At 40.2% G+C, this 17,626-nt stretch overlaps 1 protein-coding gene across 3 annotated transcripts; it reads left to right on the top strand.

The window, feature by feature from the left end:
• The first annotated feature begins 61 nt into the window (after positions 1 to 61).
• NRAS (NRAS proto-oncogene, GTPase) lies at positions 62 to 9,902 on the top strand. 3 transcript variants are annotated; one of them, XM_019730352.2, is made up of 7 exons: positions 62 to 214; positions 715 to 842; positions 2,813 to 2,991; positions 5,053 to 5,212; positions 5,792 to 5,914; positions 6,262 to 6,303; positions 6,413 to 9,902. In XM_019730352.2, exons 2-5 carry the CDS (start codon positions 732 to 734, stop codon positions 5,909 to 5,911), a joined length of 570 nt encoding a protein of 189 aa, XP_019585911.1. In that variant the 5' UTR covers positions 62 to 214; positions 715 to 731; the 3' UTR covers positions 5,912 to 5,914; positions 6,262 to 6,303; positions 6,413 to 9,902. The 3 variants fall into 3 exon arrangements, with proteins under 3 accessions (XP_019585911.1, XP_019585913.1, XP_019585912.1); XM_019730354.2 differs by lacking the exon at positions 6,262 to 6,303; XM_019730353.2 differs by lacking the exon at positions 6,262 to 6,303 and having other exon boundaries at positions 6,378 to 9,902.
• The last annotated feature ends 7,724 nt before the right edge of the window (positions 9,903 to 17,626 follow it).

The raw sequence follows: 17,626 nt of genomic DNA, 5'->3' as shown, positions 1-17,626 counted from the left end.
GGGTCTGGGTGCGGCTTCCCGCACGACTCCTGGCTCGGAGGCCCACGTGGCCGGGGCGGGGCCTCGGACGCCCGGGGCGCCGACTGATTACGTAGCGGGCGGGGCCGGAAGTGCCGCTCCCTGGTGGGGGCTGTTCATGGCGGTTCCGGGGTCTCCAACATTTTTCCCGGTTGTGGTTGTAAATCTGTTGGCAGCGGAGGCACCGGAGCTTGAGGTAAGGCTCTGGTGTGCGTAGCGTGGGGCTTTGGCGCGTACACGCGTCTGGCTGTTGCGGGGAATCGAGCGGAACCTGGGCGCTGGAGACAAAGGCCCTAGGCGGGGGTCCTCCGCTCGGATCCCTGCGGGAGGGTTCTTGGGCCACAGGCAGGAGAATCTGAAGGGGGGACGGCCTAGAGGCAGCCCCCCAGAGCCGAGAAGACGTGCGGGAAGTGCAGGAAGGGGGGGTTTCCTTTACCTTAGGCTGAGGGCGGGGCCCAAGGACTGTTGGAAAATAGTTGAGGGTGGGGGTAGTGAGGAGACTGTGATCCAGAATTCGGAGCCCCACAGTGACCTGCAAGTGCTTTTGCGTTGCTGAATCACTTTTGAGAACCAAGTGGAGGGTCACGTGTATGAAACCGATACATTTCAAACTCTGGCTTTACTATTGATTATAAAAATCTTTGAAGCACTGTGGATGTGGCTCGCTATTTAACCCTAATTGCTGATTTCCCACAGGTTCTTGCTGGTGTGAAATGACTGAGTACAAACTGGTGGTGGTTGGAGCAGGTGGTGTTGGGAAAAGCGCGCTGACCATCCAGCTAATCCAGAACCACTTTGTAGATGAATATGATCCCACCATAGAGGTGAGGCCCAGTGGTAGTCCACTGACTCTACCTCTCTCGTTTCACCCTCACCCTTGAGCTAAAGGAATAATCAGGAGAGAAAGGGGAAAGTTGCTTTGGGTACTGTGTTTCGTAGTACGGTCAAGTACACCTTTCCTTGTTTGTGGAGAAGAGTTCATTTGTATTAGCTGCTGAAGATTTTCGAAAAAGTTTACAGTTTTTAACGGTCTGTAAACTTGCAAATGCAGTATTGAACTCATTTCTTTTCTTCATATACGACTGCTCTATTAAACACAAACACAGGCCACGGGGAGAGCAACTGTCTGAATAATAGGATGGAGATAAAGGATTCTGAGATCTGGGTCTTCTGCAATTTTAATTTCTTAGCTAATTGAAGCAGCTGAGACTGGATTGGGGTAGAAAGAACGTGGGATTTTGAGTCACTGTACCTAGGATTTCCATCTCTGCAGTCTGCTTAGTTATGTGATATTGAGCGAATCAATCATTCTGAGCCTCATTTTCCTCATCTATTAAATTACCATAAGCTTGTCCTGCCTACCACACAGGGATGTGAAAAATCAAATCATATGTTTAAATTTTTAGGAATGGTAAAGCACTGCATAAATGCTACTTAAAAATTCTATTGTTTTCAAGGGAGTTCATGTTACAGATTGATTGGCTTAAAGTCCTTTAAAAGGCTTTATAATTTTATTCAATTTGGAAATGTCTGGAGAGATTATTTTATTTTAATCCACACCCTGGTCTTCCTACCATCCAGCTGCTGAGTGTTTAGTGCCAGTTAACTCGAGTATGGCCATTATTAAAAATTAGTCCTTGGCTCTTGGCAAAAACCTTTGTTTTAGGCTTAACAGTTTTAGTATTAATAGAACCTTTTAATATTTTTTAGAGTTTTATTGTGGGGTAATTTACATACAGTAAAATACGTAAATCTTATATCTACAGCTCAGTGACTTTTTAAATTTGTATACATTTACGTAACCACCACTCAGATCAAAATATACTATTTCCAGTGCCCCCGAGAGTTCTCGTGTGCCCTTTGCAGTCAGTAAACTCCCTCACCTGCCAGGAAATAACCACTTCTCTGACTTCTGTTATAAATTAGTTTGCCTAAAACCTATCTTTATGATTTTTATTTTGCTCACCTCAGAACAGTCATACACATGACCATATTTCGTGCTCTAAGAAGTTTTGGTGGTGTGAATTCTGTGTTAATTTGAAAGTATATTACAGTCCTACAATGAAGTGAGTTGCAGAGGGCTGGGAAAATAGGTCAAATTCTGTTTCTGGAGTCAAATATTTACTAAGTATGATGAGGTTATTTTCTTTGACCTGAATTTCCAGAACATAAGTATTAAAATACAAGTAAAACTTTTGCTTTTGAGCCAAATTTGAAAGTTTGTTTTTCTTTATGATCTATGTATGTCTGAGGAATTATTAACTATACCTTATTTGGAATCTTTAGGAATTTGAGGAATGTTTCCCAAAAGTACAGTGTTTCATGATGAGCAAAATATTTTGATATTATAACCTTGTCTGAAATAAAAAGCATTTGTGTGTTTAGTCATAAACACAGGCGACCCTGTAACCAAGGCCAGGTTATAATTGGTGGAGGTACGTTTAGAATGCTAAATGTACAGTAAACAACTCAAATAAGAAAAGTTCAGTTAAATACATTGTGAACCTAATCTCCAGTCTGACTGCAACAGAGCTGTCTTTTGAATTACCACATTTTTTGCGTCTTTTCCAGGAACAGAGTGTCCACATTTTCCTTCCTGCAGGCATATAGGATTGGGGGCTCTTTTTCCTAAGGAGACATTAAGCACTTTCTGTTTGTGGTTATATATTAGCAGGTTGAGGGATGAACCAGAGAGACAGAAATGGACTTGGGTAGGAGCTTATTTAACCTTGGCAATAGCATTGCATAAAAATGGAATCTCCCTCTCTCCCCGACCCCCCCTCCACACCTCCAGGACTCTTACCGAAAACAGGTGGTTATAGATGGTGAAACCTGCCTGTTGGACATACTGGATACAGCCGGTCAGGAGGAGTACAGTGCCATGAGAGACCAGTACATGAGGACAGGCGAGGGCTTCCTCTGTGTATTCGCCATCAATAACAGCAAGTCATTTGCAGATATTAACCTCTACAGGTACGAGGAGCATTACCTTTTCTGGAAGGATGAGCTGTGTGTTCTGAAGCTTTGTAGTGGGCTGAGGATACCACATTAGGAAAGCTAGAGCTTTTATAATTATAAACAGTTGGTTTTCGGTTGTTGGATATTGTGGATCGGGGCTTATTACTGAAAGTTAATATTCAGTTTCCTTATCTATAACATGGAGATAATAGTACCTGCCAAGAGTCGTGAAAATTAAACGAGTGAATAAATACCAGGGTACCAAAAAAATGTGCACATTTTAAGAGATGTTATCTACGTATTACTTTTCAAAGTTGAATTCAATTACGTAGCAATGCGTAGTATGATGTTTGCTCAAAAGATGGCATTAATCAAATGAACGCTAGCGTCATTCGTTGTATTACAATTTTAATACAGTTTTTTCCTTTCTTAAAATGTGTATACATTTTTTCAGCACCGTCTGTAAATTACTCAGAACAGTGCCTATCACATAGTAAAGCTTATGCAGGTGTTCTGCCTGCGGCCTTGAGTCCTGGCTTATGCCCCATCCACGTGAAATGTCTGCTCACAGAAACGAACTATTAATAGTCCAAAACTGAATAGGGTGGTTTTTCTCCTAAACTTACTCTACTTTCCATTTCCTTTCTGGAAGTGATAGCAGTACTTAATAAAATGCCCAGCACTTGCCAAGCACTTAATCCATATTTGCTGAGTTTCTGGAAGTCATTTTTTCTCTTAGACTGTCTTATATTATCGCTTAACACAGGCCACTGTCGTCACCCCCGAAGCTCAATTCTGCAGCCAGCCAGTGTAATACAGTTTTGATACATGACTTTGCATGGAATCCAAGGGTAGAGTCTAAAGCCGTGCTCTGCGGCATGGTAGCCACAACCGATATGTAGTTATTTTCAGTTAATGAGAATGAAATACAATTGAAAAATCCGTTTCTTGGCCACATTAGCCACCGACTTCTCAATAGCTACATGTGACAAGTGGGTATAGTTGGACATCGCAGATATAGAACATTGCCACCATGGGGAAATGTTCTGTTGGACGGTGTTGGTCAAGAGAGTAGAGTGGGGGCCGGCCCAGTGGCTCAGGCGGTTGGAGCTCCATGCTCCTAACTCCCAAGGCTTCTGGCTCGATTCCCACATGGGCCAGTGGGCCCTCAACCACAAGGCTGCCCGTTCAACTCCTCACGTCCCTCAAGCAATGGTGGGCTCCGCCCCCTGCAACTAAGATTGAGCACGGCACCTTGAGCTGAGCTGCTTCCCGGATGGCTCAGTTGGTTGGAGCGTGTCCTCTCAACCACAAGGTTGCCGGTTCAATTCCTTGAGTCCTGCAGGGGATGGTGGGCAGCGCCCCCTGCAACTAGCAACAGCAACTGGACCTGGAGCTGAGCTGCGCCCTCCACAACTAAGACTGAAAGGACAACAACTTGAAGCTGAACGGCACCTGCCACAACTAAGATTGAAAGGACAACAGCTTGACTTGGAAAAAAAAAGAGAGTAGAGCAATAATTTCCAAACTCTGTAATATGTCTTGCATGTCACTGAGGGTGTGCTCTCAGTTGGGACTTCCAGATCCTTTAGATCCCCTTTAATAAGAGCAATTCTGGTGTTTTCTACTTTATATCTTGGACTTCCAGTTATAATTTTGTTGGAAGCTTTTGGACACCACTCATCTAGAGAAATGCATAGATCATCTTCCATTAAATACCGTCACTCTCAAGGGAACTTCAGAAAGTTACTTAGAGGCAGTGAACTTTTTGTACTTTGGACCTTAATCTACAGTGAGATTTAGAGTTGCCAATTAAATCCAGAGCCAAGCTCTATGGAAGAATCAAGGAGTCTAATAGGGCCATGTGTCACGATGGACTAGCTACGTGTTTCCACTCGGAGGTGAATAAACCAGTCTCCTCATTATACAAGGTCTTTTATAAGTAGTGGGGGGCGGCGGGGTGGAGAGTGAAACTACTAGAAGCTAACGGCTAGATAAAGTTTGTTACATTCCTTTTTTGCTCTAGCTGTGTATTCCTTCCCAAAAGCTTCTGTTACAACATACTGCTTATTTTAGGGAACAGATTAAGCGAGTGAAGGACTCAGATGACGTACCTATGGTGCTAGTAGGAAACAAGTGTGATTTGCCAACAAGGACAGTGGACACGAAACAAGCCCACGAACTGGCCAAGAGTTACGGGATTCCATTCATCGAAACCTCAGCCAAGACCAGACAGGTATACTGCAGCTTTCAGCATCTGGCAAGGCTTTGTTTAAGGCAGAATAGTTTGGCAGGTTGACTTTTTGCTAGAGATGTGATCCAAATTCTTTGTTGTTACGGATTTTTAATGGTGTTCTAGTTTCTTAGTTTCTTAATCTTCAGTGTAAACCTGAAATGAACTTGTTAATGTTCTGGTGTGGCATTTTACTCCCTCATTAATATGCACAAGCATTACTGAAATGAACACCCTTGATGAAAGATACTTATAAGCATTTGTCCTTTCTTCATCAACACCAGCCACTGTTTAGGGCTTAAGTTCTTCTGGGTGAACTCTTTAGATCTGGTAGTTTCGTTTGTCCCACATTAACAATTTTCCTTTGCTTGAATTGTGTTTTTTCCCCCCAAAATGTGCCATTTGTATGTTAACGTGATTCCATAAGCATGCTAAATTTAGTGTCATCTTTCTAGACCACCCTATTTTATCAGCCAATAATAATGGAAATTTTAAATCCACATAAAGAAGTCCAAATGAGAGGGCGCTTGCAATTTGTATTGTGTCTGTTACGCTGTCTTTATCATTTTCTTTGTTTTGTAGGGTGTCGAAGATGCCTTTTACACACTGGTAAGAGAAATACGTCAGTACCGAATGAAAAAACTCAACAGCAGTGATGATGGCACCCAAGGTTGCATGGGGTTGCCGTGTGTGGTGATGTAACAGGTGAGCATGTGCTCTCTTGACATGATTATAAATTGTATTATTTAGCGTCAGGCAGTCTGGAGCAGAGTTGCTGTTACGTTTTCTCTATTGTGACTTAACTGAGAATTTCTGCTCACTTAACTAAAATACTTTCCTTATGGAGCCCTTTTTGTGAGAGTACTGAGAGGTCTAAACTGCTTTTAAAACATTTAATTATTTTACAGACATTGTTACATTTTTAATATTATAAATTAGAAGACAATGTTTGTGACATGTGTGTATATCATGTTACTGACGCTGACCAGGAGTTTGAAGAATCACTATGTCGAAGCTAGATGATAATGACAGGGTGTGTTCTTTTCTTATAGATACTTTTAAAGTTCTAGCATCAGAAAAGAGCCACTGTCAAGGTAGGACAACTTTGGAACTGAACGTCTTATCATTCGTGTTGATTTCTTCACTTTGTTTTTCTTACATTCTCTAGGTGACATTTACACAGAAATTCTGTCTTCATTTCAGCTGCACTGACACCCTGGTCCTGACTTCCTGGAGGAGAAGTTTTCCTGTCGTTATCTTCAGTCTCACAAAGAAGTGCCCACTACTTCCCCAACTCTCAGTAGATCAGTACAATATTCTCTCTTAAGAAGTTCTCAGAATAACTACCTCCTCACTTGGTTGTCTGACCAGAGAAATGAACCTCTTGTTCCTCCCCAGTACTTTTCCAGCCTGCGTTCTCCCCAAACACACAGAGACACACCTCTGCCACCCCAGGTTTTTCATCTGAAAAGCAATTCGTGCTCTGAAACAGGGAGCCAAACTGTAGACGTGATGTTCTATAGAAAACAATGTCTTGAGCTCTAAAGGAGCAACTGCTGGTTATTTTTTTTGTTTTTGTTTTTACTTTTGAACTTGGAAGTCGGTTGGTTTCTGGAGAAGTGTCATACATTGCTGTTTTGCTGGGAATATAGTTGATGTTGCTGTTTGGTTTGTCTGTCGAGTTGTTGGCTATATTCCATTAACGGGCATCTGCTCTGTATTCCGAAATACAAAAGTGAATACAGACTTTGGAGTCTATCCTAGTCTTCTTGCCTTTCATGCAATTAAATCTAACTTTCACATTGAAGTGCCTTTTTCCTAGCCGTGATTTGTAGACTTCTTGTACAATACGTCAGTGGAGTAAATGTCTCAAAAACCATTGTACCTGGAAATGAATGTCTCAGAGATCTCTGACCTGTCTACCTTTGAGGGAAAGAGACAGTGATACGATAGCAGATGCCGTTTCTTACATGGATGAAGTTGGCTTCCCAGAGACCTGGTTTTAGGCTCTCCCAAGAGAAAGGTGAAACTGGAAACAATTATAAATAATTTCACTTAATTTTTACCTACGCTCCACTTTTTTTTTTGTAGGTTACTACCTACAAATGTATGTAATTTGTTTCTTCTAGCTTACTGATCATCTAATGTTCAGTGAACTTCAATTCGTGTTTAAATTTGGGTCATATCAGAAAGCTCTACATTTGCAGGTGTTCAAAACTAAGAATTTGATGCAGTTTTATTTAATGATCAATGGTTTTTCAAGCCTCAGACATAATATATTAACAGGCACATTTTCACGGCATATCATGGTATCTTACTGATGTATATAATTGCTCTCAATCTCCCTCTCACCCCCTCTCTGTCCCTCCCCCCACAGCAACTGCAGTTTGATTAATTGTTTCAGTTGAGTAAAGAATGGTGCTAATGGACCAGGGTCACTGTTTCAAAACTTGAGCAAGCTGGTTAGCAGGCCAGAGGGAGAAATTCTTCCATGTTTGCGTACTACGCTGGTCAGTAACTCCAGCTAGCAGCTTTGCCCAGTGTATGCTGATAAGTCCTACAACGAAAGAAGAGGTCAGTTAGCACAAATCCTTTACCACGACTGGAAAAACTTGGTATCCTGAGAATGGTCAGCTTACAAGTCCTTATAAATAAGGTATCTAGACTTTTTTTTGGCTACATGGAAGCTCTAAGCCCGTATTTTTCCTCATTGTGTTTTTGAGAATGAGGGTGCCTCAGATCAAAATTTTAAAACATTTTCTCGATCCGTTATATTCTTTGAAGGGTTTAAACCAGGATGCTGATTAATAAGCCTGTGCATACGAGATAGCAAAAACTGATGAGTTCGTTCAGAACAAGAAGTAGCCTTTGGATTGGAATTGCTGTTTGAGAAGGGAATGGAAAATATAATTAATTATGATTTGGAGACTTGGCTTTGCCATTTGCAAATAAATCCCTGGTAATTCTAATGAAAATTAGAATTAGATAACTTTTGATAAAAGAATAGTTCCAAAATGGCGGCTTTCTGTTCTCATCTTTTAACATGTAAATACTTACTGAGGTCCTCCATCTTCTGATACGAATTTCCACTTAGTAAAGCAAACTCCACGTTGCCTTGAAATGAATTCAGAGGAGAGAACGAAATAGACACCTGTGCCGAGAGTATAATAAACTCGGAGAGTTTGCTCTTAGTGTTAATTCTGAGAGCTTTCACAGTGCTGTGAACACCTGTGAACAGAAACTCTGCTGCTTTGTTTCTGCTCCTTGGGGAGCATTGCTCTCATTTTTCTTGGGGCTGGATTGAGGCTTGTCACCTCCGTTGTCATTGTTGTCTTCCTCTTGTCTCTGTGAATGACAGTGTGACACTTTTTCTAATGTCAAATTAGGGGAAAAGATACTGATTTGGGGGCTCTTGTTCCCATAACCTTTGTACGTATGTACCTTATAGTTTTCCCCAGTATGTTGTAAGCACAGAAGTATCTAAATGGGGCCAAAAATCAGACTTGAAAATGTTCTCCTAATAGCTTCTGAAGAAGTTACTCGTAGGTGTGAATTTTGGCGCAGTAGACTGACAAAGTTACAGTTAAATGCTGAACACCTTCTGTTAGTGCGGTCTAAAATGTGGTTTTAGGAATGTGTTTGTAATTGCTGAAAACAATTCTAGTTTACCTCAAAATCTGGAAGTCTCTTTCCCCAAGTTAAGTGCCTGGCCAGCTGTCATAAATTACACATTACTTTGTGTTTTAAAGGTTGCACATTCAGGAGTGTGCACGTAAGATGTTCTGTCTAAAGGCTACAGCTACCATGCCTAATCTGTTACATGCTGTGTTTGCTCCAACAGCTCACCATAGGCTGTTACTTGGTAATAGGATACCATACTTATTAGGAGTGTAATGGGTAAAATTATTCTCAACATGTATTTTAGTGGGCCCCACGTTTAGTCGTTCATCATCCTTTAAACTGCTGTGAATTTTTTGTCTTGACTTGAAAGCAAGAATAGAGAAACACTTTAAAGGGATCTTTTGTTGTTTTCCCATTCCAGAATTTGTGAGTATAATCACATTTTACTTTACATTTACAGTCACGAACTCTTAAGCTGGCAGCTACAACCAAGAACCAAAATATGGTGCATTCTGCTTCTTGTAACTCATCTCTGCTAATAAATGACAAGAAGCAAGGATAATTAATTAGGGAAAGTATTTTATTTGGGTGGTTTCTATAAACAAGGGGCTATAATTCTTGTACATTATTTTTCATCTTTGCTGTTTCTTATCCAGTGTGCCACAAAATTATTGTAAGGTGTTTCCTATAGGAATGGTTTTAAAAGTGTTCTCGTTATCAGAGTAGTTGTAGATACATTTCAAAATATAACTGGCAATTTATAAAAGCCTGAGTACTGACCTAAGAAGCAATTGTATGAATTCTATCTACTCTGGAGGGAAGGGATGATCTCAGTGGATGGTGGATGACTTTTCTATTTCTGTGCCATCAAATAGGTAAAATCACCAACTGTGCAATTCTGCTGTTCAAATGGGAAGGATTGGCCTCCTTGGCCCTAAATGAAAGGGCTGATGATTTAAGTTGTCTATTTTATTGTAAATTAATCCATCCTAATTTTTAAAAATTTGGTTAAATATTTTTCTTGTTAAATGTTTAAAAAATAAAAACTGGAAGTTCTTTGCTTAGTTATAAATTTTTTTCCACTGAAGTGTCTTTATTGAAAGTGAACATCAACTTCCGGCCCAGCTGTGACGTTTGGATATGTGTTGGAAGATACGAGTTCCTTATTTTACCTCAATATGAAATACACCAAAGCCCTCTTTAAATTATTACCTTGCTTTAAATGATTACCTTGGGGGTGATCCATAACCACGATTCCTAGCTATATGTAAAATTCTCTCACGTTAACATGAAGTCCTTAAAACTACCATTGGAAATCTTTTGTCTCATGTTTGTGTTACCACAGAGTCTACCAACCAGTGTTGGTACAAGTGGAAGAGCATCGCTCTAGGAGCCAAAACATGGATTCCAGCTATAATTTTACTCCTCTGGCCCGTAGTTCCCTCATTTGCAAAATAGGGAAGTTGAATTAGCATAGCTCAGATTTCCCAGCTTTAATACAGCGGGAGATATTTAGAAAAGGATGATTTCAAGACTAGACTTCTTCACCTAACACTGGATAATGAGGACCTTGGTTTGTTCTTCCAAAGACAGCTTTTTTTATTGGCTTTCATGTTTTTTTCTTTAAAAAGGATCAAGGAAGGGAAATCGTTAATATTTGGCTGAATTAAGCGTAAGGAAACCAAATTTAAGTGGCAAATACTGTTTCTGCATGGGGCTACTAAGAAAAGTATAAATATTTTAAATTGTAAAACAGTCATGGACTTTGTGTATCTAAATCAGATTTCCCCCCCTTAGGTCAATGACCCATGCCTCCTATCAGATATTCTATTCTGCTAACATTTGACCATTTATAACTGAGAAAGGAAAGGATGTTTTCTTTGGATGATAGCTGCTATTTTTGCTTGGCAAAATGAAGCTACAGAGACAAACGAAAAAGTAGCTAAAGAAGCTTGTTTATTTAGAGTATAAGGAGACCTATGCACCTCTGAAGGTCATTGAAAGGCCAACATAGTCGCATTAGTTATTTGATACCCATAAATACATGTAAAGGGGCCAGGAGGCTGTACAAGGGATCATTTTGCAAAGCTGTTCGAGAGACATTCAGAGAATGTCCAGCTCCATGACTTAACAGCAGAGAGAGAATCAAATGGGAAGGGTATGTGTTGTGTGCATGAAAAATAACAGCCGTGAAATGTGGTCCCGTACATTAATAAAACCGGAATTCTAGGAACAAAAAAAAATAGATAACAAATGCCCTTTGCAGTGCCGAAAGGGGCAAGAAGGGTTCAGATTCATGAGCTGGAAGTAGACCTAGTGAATTGATCATTCTTACCTGGAGACTTCACACTTGCACCAAAACAGTTCATTAACCTACTGGAGAGTGTTGGGGGTGAGGGGGTGTTATTTTTCAACTTAAAGGAATGAACTTAGTATCTCCTTAAAAGCAGTATAAATACAGATTGCCAGGAATTTATAGGAACCACATAAAGAACAAGGTAGCACCTGTTACACTGGGAGTTGATAGCAAATGTTTCTAAAGATAGAGGCAGCTAGCTACATGCCTAACAGGAGGTTGGAACTGAGCAGTTGCCTACTAGAGTCAGTGCAGGGACCTGAAATGTTATCCAGGTTAGGAAAAGCAATCTTCTAGAACGGCTGCTGTGCCAAGTGATAAAATTGGCACCGTTGATGCTTTTCAGTAGGAGCTTGAGATGTAGAATGAGTCTGAAAGAAAACTTGCACGTTATTTTAAAACAGTGTAAGTCAATCCACATTTACAACTGATATCCGACATCCCTGCTGTGAACTTTTTTTTAATCAATGGAATGAAGGTTAAAGACATCTTGAAAGTCAGATCAAGAAATCTAAATTTATGCTTGTTCTAACTATAAATTTGAGGAGTTTGACATTTAATATAAAAGTCCAAAATGAAACTCTAGCATGGCATGTGAACTGAAATTACCAAGGCCTGTGCCCCTGGCACTCCATCATTCTGTAGCTGCTTACATTTCTTCTCAGAGAACCACATTGGACCCCACTGTAAGGCATAGCCACAGACCTTAACAAAATCTTTCTGTTTTCACTGGCTCAGTAAATTTCCCTTTTGGCGTTTCTTACTAACTCATTTAGGAGGGTTTTACTGAGCACCTACTACATGCCTAGACACTGCTGCTCTGGGCATACAGCAGTGAAACAGATGGACTGGTTCCTTATATATTCTACTGAGGAGAGGATCTCTTAAAATTTATTAGTTGTAATTTGGTGATTGTTTCAAAAGAGAAGGACATTGTTTACTCAGACATAACTTGCAACTGCCCAGGGTCCCGTCCTTCCCAATTTTTCTGAGAAGACTCAAGACTACCCAAGATGCACCAGATCCTGGCTCGTGCCTGGTTGCCACCTGGTCCTCTCCTTTTCTAGTCAAGTCTCCGTAGAAACAAACTGAATATTGCTTTGCAATTTCAAAGTGCTCTTAACATGCCTCATCTCATCTGAACCTCCACAACAGCCATGTAAAACAGGAATGCTCTCCACCTTGCTGATGAGAAAACTGAATCCACCATACATGGATGAATTCATTCAATATTTGACCCCAGGTCTGATTTCAGCTCTTTTGGGTTCACTCGTAGTTTTCGAACTATGCTGCTGGGCGTGTCGAAAGGAGATGTTTGAGCAAGTCTGAGTTGGCGGGGCTCTGCTCTTTCTCCCTTGTCCCCCCCCCTCCCAACAAAGTAGTTCCACTTTCATCTGGTTTTCATTTGAGGCTTCCATTCAAGATGTAGTTTGAAGATTTCATAAGTAAACATTTAAGCAGCACTTGACTTCACCATTCTAGTACAGTCATCTCACGCTGGGGATCACCATTCCACAGCCTCACGTCCAGACCAGAGCCCAGTATCCTCTAGGCATAGTCACAGCGCACAACTAAGCACCAGTGAGGCAGGATAGGGCACAGCGGTGAAGGACATGGCCCACTCTGGAGTCAGGTACCTGGGCTTAAATCCCTCTTCCACCACTTACAAGCTGTGAGACCTTGGACACGTCAACTTCTGATTCCTGAATTTCTTCAACTGTAAAGTGGAGATATTAGTTCCTCAATTTCTATAATAATAGTTCCTCAAAAGACTACTATTGTGAAAATTAAACGAATTGATATATGCTGGAAAAAACCCCAAAAACTTGGAACAGTGCCCAGCACTGTTACTGCTCAGACCCCATAGCACGCCTCCCTCTCTTTTCTAACAGAACGCGCTACACTGTTGAAGTCTATATTGTTTTGTTAAAAGCAAATTGCTGAATTTCAGTTCCATTCAAGAGACAGGAAATAAAGTCGTTTGTCCCATGGAAAAGGATGAGTCTTACAAATTTGACTTCTTTATTTTTAGGCATGCATGGGAAACTATCACTGACAGGAAAATGAAGCTGAATCCAGTAAAATACTATAAAATTCCACAAGTTTATTTATACTCCAAGTGGAAACTCAATCCTTAGGTATAAGGTACATGCTACACACCTCTGACGGTGACAAAAAAAGTCCGTAGTTGCTGCCAAAGGGTTGTATTCCCAAACCAGAAGTTGTAATGAACTCAGAACTGCCCCTACTGAAGCAATGTCACAAAGGATTAAGCTGATCCTCAAAGTTTACTAATGACAACTGGGATCCCCATGGAGCGCTTGGGTATCTCTGAACCTTGAGTGACTGAGGGCTTTGAGGGCGGTGGGGTGCAGAGTAGGTTGGAAAAGGCTTGGAGCTCCCAGCCGGTTTCACAGCAGGGAGGGAGAGCTGTTGTCGCAGAAGAGAAGGGCTTTCTGGACAGAAGAAGCCAGGCAGAACCGCTGTCTTGTGTACTGCTCATTTCTGTTAAGTGTTTGTCATCGCCTTCCTGTAGAGCCTCAGGTTACAGCTATCGCTAGCGCAATTGAATATAAGAAATATCTCCTTTAAAAATGTGTATTTGCAAATTTGTTATTTGGAACTCTGAATGTTTTCCATTGGAATAATGTTTGTTCTAAATGATACCTTGTTTCCCAAAAATAAGACCAGGTCTCACACTGTATATCCCCGAAAATAAGACCAGATCTTATATTAATTTTTGCTCCAAAAGACACACTAGGGCTTACTTTCAGGGGATGTCTTATTTTTTCATGTACAACAATCTGCATTTATTCAAATACAGTCATGTCATCTTCTTTTGGAACATCGTCATAATGTACTAAATGTGTCCATCTGGCTGATGATCTTCAATGAGGCTTATTTTCGGGATAGGTCTTATTTTCGGGGAAACACGGTAGTTAGGTTCCCAGGTTAGCTCCAACCAATGGAGTCCATAACTTAGCTGAAATAGTCACATTAACAATTTTTAAAAGGCGTGGAACATAACACTTCTGCTAAAAACTAAAGCGAAAAATAGAATTAAATGAGGCTAGTTTGTATTATATTCTGATGCTTGAAGGAAAGCAAGCTTAATTACAGAAAAAGGAGAAGTGGATGGAGATTGTCACGTTGAAGGAAACTTTTGGGCATTTTCCCTTAAGAGCTGTAGATGATGATAGGAATGGAATTTGTGTTGTTTTGTTTTACTTTAAATTCAGTGGTTTTTTCCTTATGATCGAAATAATACTGGTTAATTGTAGAAAATGCAACTAAGCGAAAAGAAAAAGGTAAAAAATTGCCATCAACCCACTACCCAGACAGAACACTGGTATAAGTTGCCTAGGCTGTTTCCTGTGCCTATAGTGATAAATTAAATGCCTTTCTTGTTTTACAAAAACAAGATTACACTATGTATACATCTTTGCAATATGGTTTTTCACTTAATAAAATTTTTTGAATGTCTTCCATGTTAGTATATATCCATCTACATCATCACGTTAAATGACTAAGTGGTATTTTACGTTACGGTTGTATCGTACTTTAATCAATCTTCTAGTGTACACGTCAGTTATTCCTATTTTTTTGGTTCTCATAATGGTTTAGCTACAATTAACATTCTTGAAATACATCTTTGAGTACTTATATAATAGTTTCCTTAAGATAAAGTAAAAAATGAAATTGTTGTATCAATAGATATGCAGATTAAGGTTTCTGATAAATATATTGTCAAATTTCCTTCCAGAAAGGCTAAAATCTTAAACTTCTACCAACCACATACAAGAGTGTCTATTTCCCCATATATTAAACATTATTATCAAGAAACTGGTTTTTTTTATAATCAAATTTTTTTATAATCAATTTTTTTCAGATTTTATGGGAAAACGAAAATAAACTGAATTATTTTTTAAACACTAAATATTAGAATATATGCAGTTTTAGAAACTCTGCATTGTATAATCAATCATATTTTCCTAATCTGCGTCAGGTGGAATTCCCCGAAAGGCAACAGTCTCTTAAGATCTTTTCATTTTTAATATGATGGTGAAGACTTAAATTTGTTCTTTATTTTTTCTCCCCATTACCTACCATCTTTTGTCTGGACATCTCTACATGCTAGCAACTTTATGTGCATTAATTCATTTACTCATGAATCAGGAATATTAAACATAACACAGGCTTGAATACCCCAAACACTACCCCCACATCTCAAAGTGTCTCTGTCTGCTTTCTTCTTCCCTCTTCCATTCCAGGCTCAGGGGAAGGAGTCCTCTCCTCTCTCCAAGGTTCCTCCTCCACCTGGGTCTTGTTTCCACTGGAAACTTGTTCTGTCCTTTAGTTTCCACACTGTTTATATGTTTATTATCCCCCAGCTACTTGTTTCTGCCCCTAGAATTCTTTAAATATACTCCCTTGACCCTAGTGCCCCCCAGCTGTCATTCTATTTTTTCTCCTCCTACTCTGACAACATCGGTAGGAAAGAAGGGTCCCCATTTCCTCACCTCTCACCCCCTCTTCAACTCACAGCCATCAAGCCTCCTCCACTCCTATGAGTCCTCTAAAATTTCTCCAAAGTGTGGTGGCCACCTCTGTGGCTCTTAAAAAGTCATTTTTGTCGAACAACTTTGATTTTTTAAAAAATTAAATGTATTGGGGTAACGTTGGTTAACAGCATTATATAATTTTCAGGTGTGCAAGATTATTCACCATCTGTCTACTCTAGTGCATGCTCACCACCTAAAATCAGTTTCCTTCCATTACCATATATATTTTTTTAATTGCTTCTTTATATTTCCTTTCACGAGCATTTCTTTTTTTTTTTCTTTTTTTTTAGATTTTTTTGGGGGGGAAGGGGAAAAGGACTTTTATTGGGGAACAGTGTGTACTTCCAGGACTTTTTTCCAAGTCAAGTTGTTGTCCTTTCAGTCTTAGTTGTGGAGGGCGCAGCTCAGCTCCAGGTCCAGTTGCCATTGCTAGTTGCAGGGGGTGTAGCCCGCCATCCCTTGCAGGAGTCGAACCGGCAACCTTGTGGTTGAGAGGACGCGCTCCAACCAACTGAGCCATCCGGGAGCTCAGCGGCAGCTCAGCTCAAGGTGCCATGTTCAATCTTAGTTGCACCTCGTCTTTGTCCAATCATCTGTTGATGGACACTTAGGTTATTTCCCTGTCTTGGCTAGAAGAGGTGTTGCTGGATCATATGGTAGTCCTATTAATTTTTTAAGGAACCTCCATACTGTGGGAAAATGAATTATGAGTAGGAAAATAGGGTATCGGTCACAAATGGAATGGGAGAATTGGAGGGTAACAGAAGCAGGTTTGGATATCTCAATTTGTAGATACCATGGGGAAATCCAGGGTGGAAATGTCACCAAAAAGAGTTGGAAAGCAGTGACGTATTTATCACTGGCACCCCTGGTAGCGTGTTCCAATAATGTGGATTGAGAAGAGATGATGGCCATAAAGCTAAGCAGTAAAATACTCAGTTTTTGCCAACAAAGAGGCTTGTTCCAGTTTTCAATAGGAAATAGTTAATGGTAAAAAGATTATCCAGTCTATGCCCGTAATTCTATTCCAGATCTGAAGTTCCAATCTGATGTTATTGTCTTTACCATAAGCTGTTACAATTCATCAATTCTGCTGCGTCCTTCTTTACCTAACAGTAATTATCACATATCTAGCCATAACTAAGACTCTGTTATTGCTGCAAAAGTGTGACATTTCAGTCTAAAGAGCCTTGCCATTTATGAGCAGAATGACTTTGGGCAAGACACTTCACTTCTCAGAGCCCCAGTTTCCTTATTTGGGAAGCGGGGATGAGGCACTAATTTCCTTACAGGATTGTAATTCAGATCAAATAGATGATGTTTATAAAGGATTTATATGCTATCAAGATATTCTTTTTTATATAACAATATATAGAATAGGGGTAATTGAGCACCCTAGATGGCAGTTGCGTTTTTATAACATTTGAAGTAAATGTACTACTGAGTTCATTAAATAAATTCATCAGGTGAATTTCTGCTAATTCAGGGACGTTTCTAATGAAAGAGAGAGAGAGCGTGTGTGTTTGTTGAGAGCTCGATGAACATAGCAGCATATTCGTCAACCACACGGAGTGCTGTTCTCCTGAGTGAAATCCTGAAGACTCTGCCTGTCCAGAAAGAAGCCTGGATGACTTCACTGTAGTTCATTCACTACCTACCATGGAAAATGATCATCCACGGTCCAGTCATACAAGAAAACGACGCTTGAAGAGAATTCAATCTGTAGGGAGATTTAGAGAGTATTGAAGTGCAATTCCTGGCCTACCATAGACATCTTTTCTAAAATCCCAAAGTAAACACTGAGGGCTTCACCTGTTTTTCACTGTCAGTTGCCTACAGCTATAAATAGGTCGAAAGCTCATTTCTCTCCTTTTAGCA

Source organism: Rhinolophus sinicus, linkage group LG14 (genome assembly GCF_036562045.2).
Source record: "Rhinolophus sinicus isolate RSC01 linkage group LG14, ASM3656204v1, whole genome shotgun sequence".
Lineage (NCBI taxonomy): Eukaryota > Metazoa > Chordata > Mammalia > Chiroptera > Rhinolophidae > Rhinolophus > Rhinolophus sinicus.
This window is presented reverse-complemented; position numbering and strand designations above follow the sequence as displayed.

Coding starts and splice junctions, on each gene's coding strand:
- NRAS (XM_019730354.2), top strand. CDS start 732: ATGACTGAGTACAAACTGGTGGTGGTTGGAGCAGGTGGTGTTGGGAAA. Junction 843..2,812: donor AATATGATCCCACCATAGAG/GTGAGGCCCAGT, acceptor CCACACCTCCAG/GACTCTTACCGAAAACAGGT. Junction 2,992..5,052: donor GCAGATATTAACCTCTACAG/GTACGAGGAGCA, acceptor TGCTTATTTTAG/GGAACAGATTAAGCGAGTGA.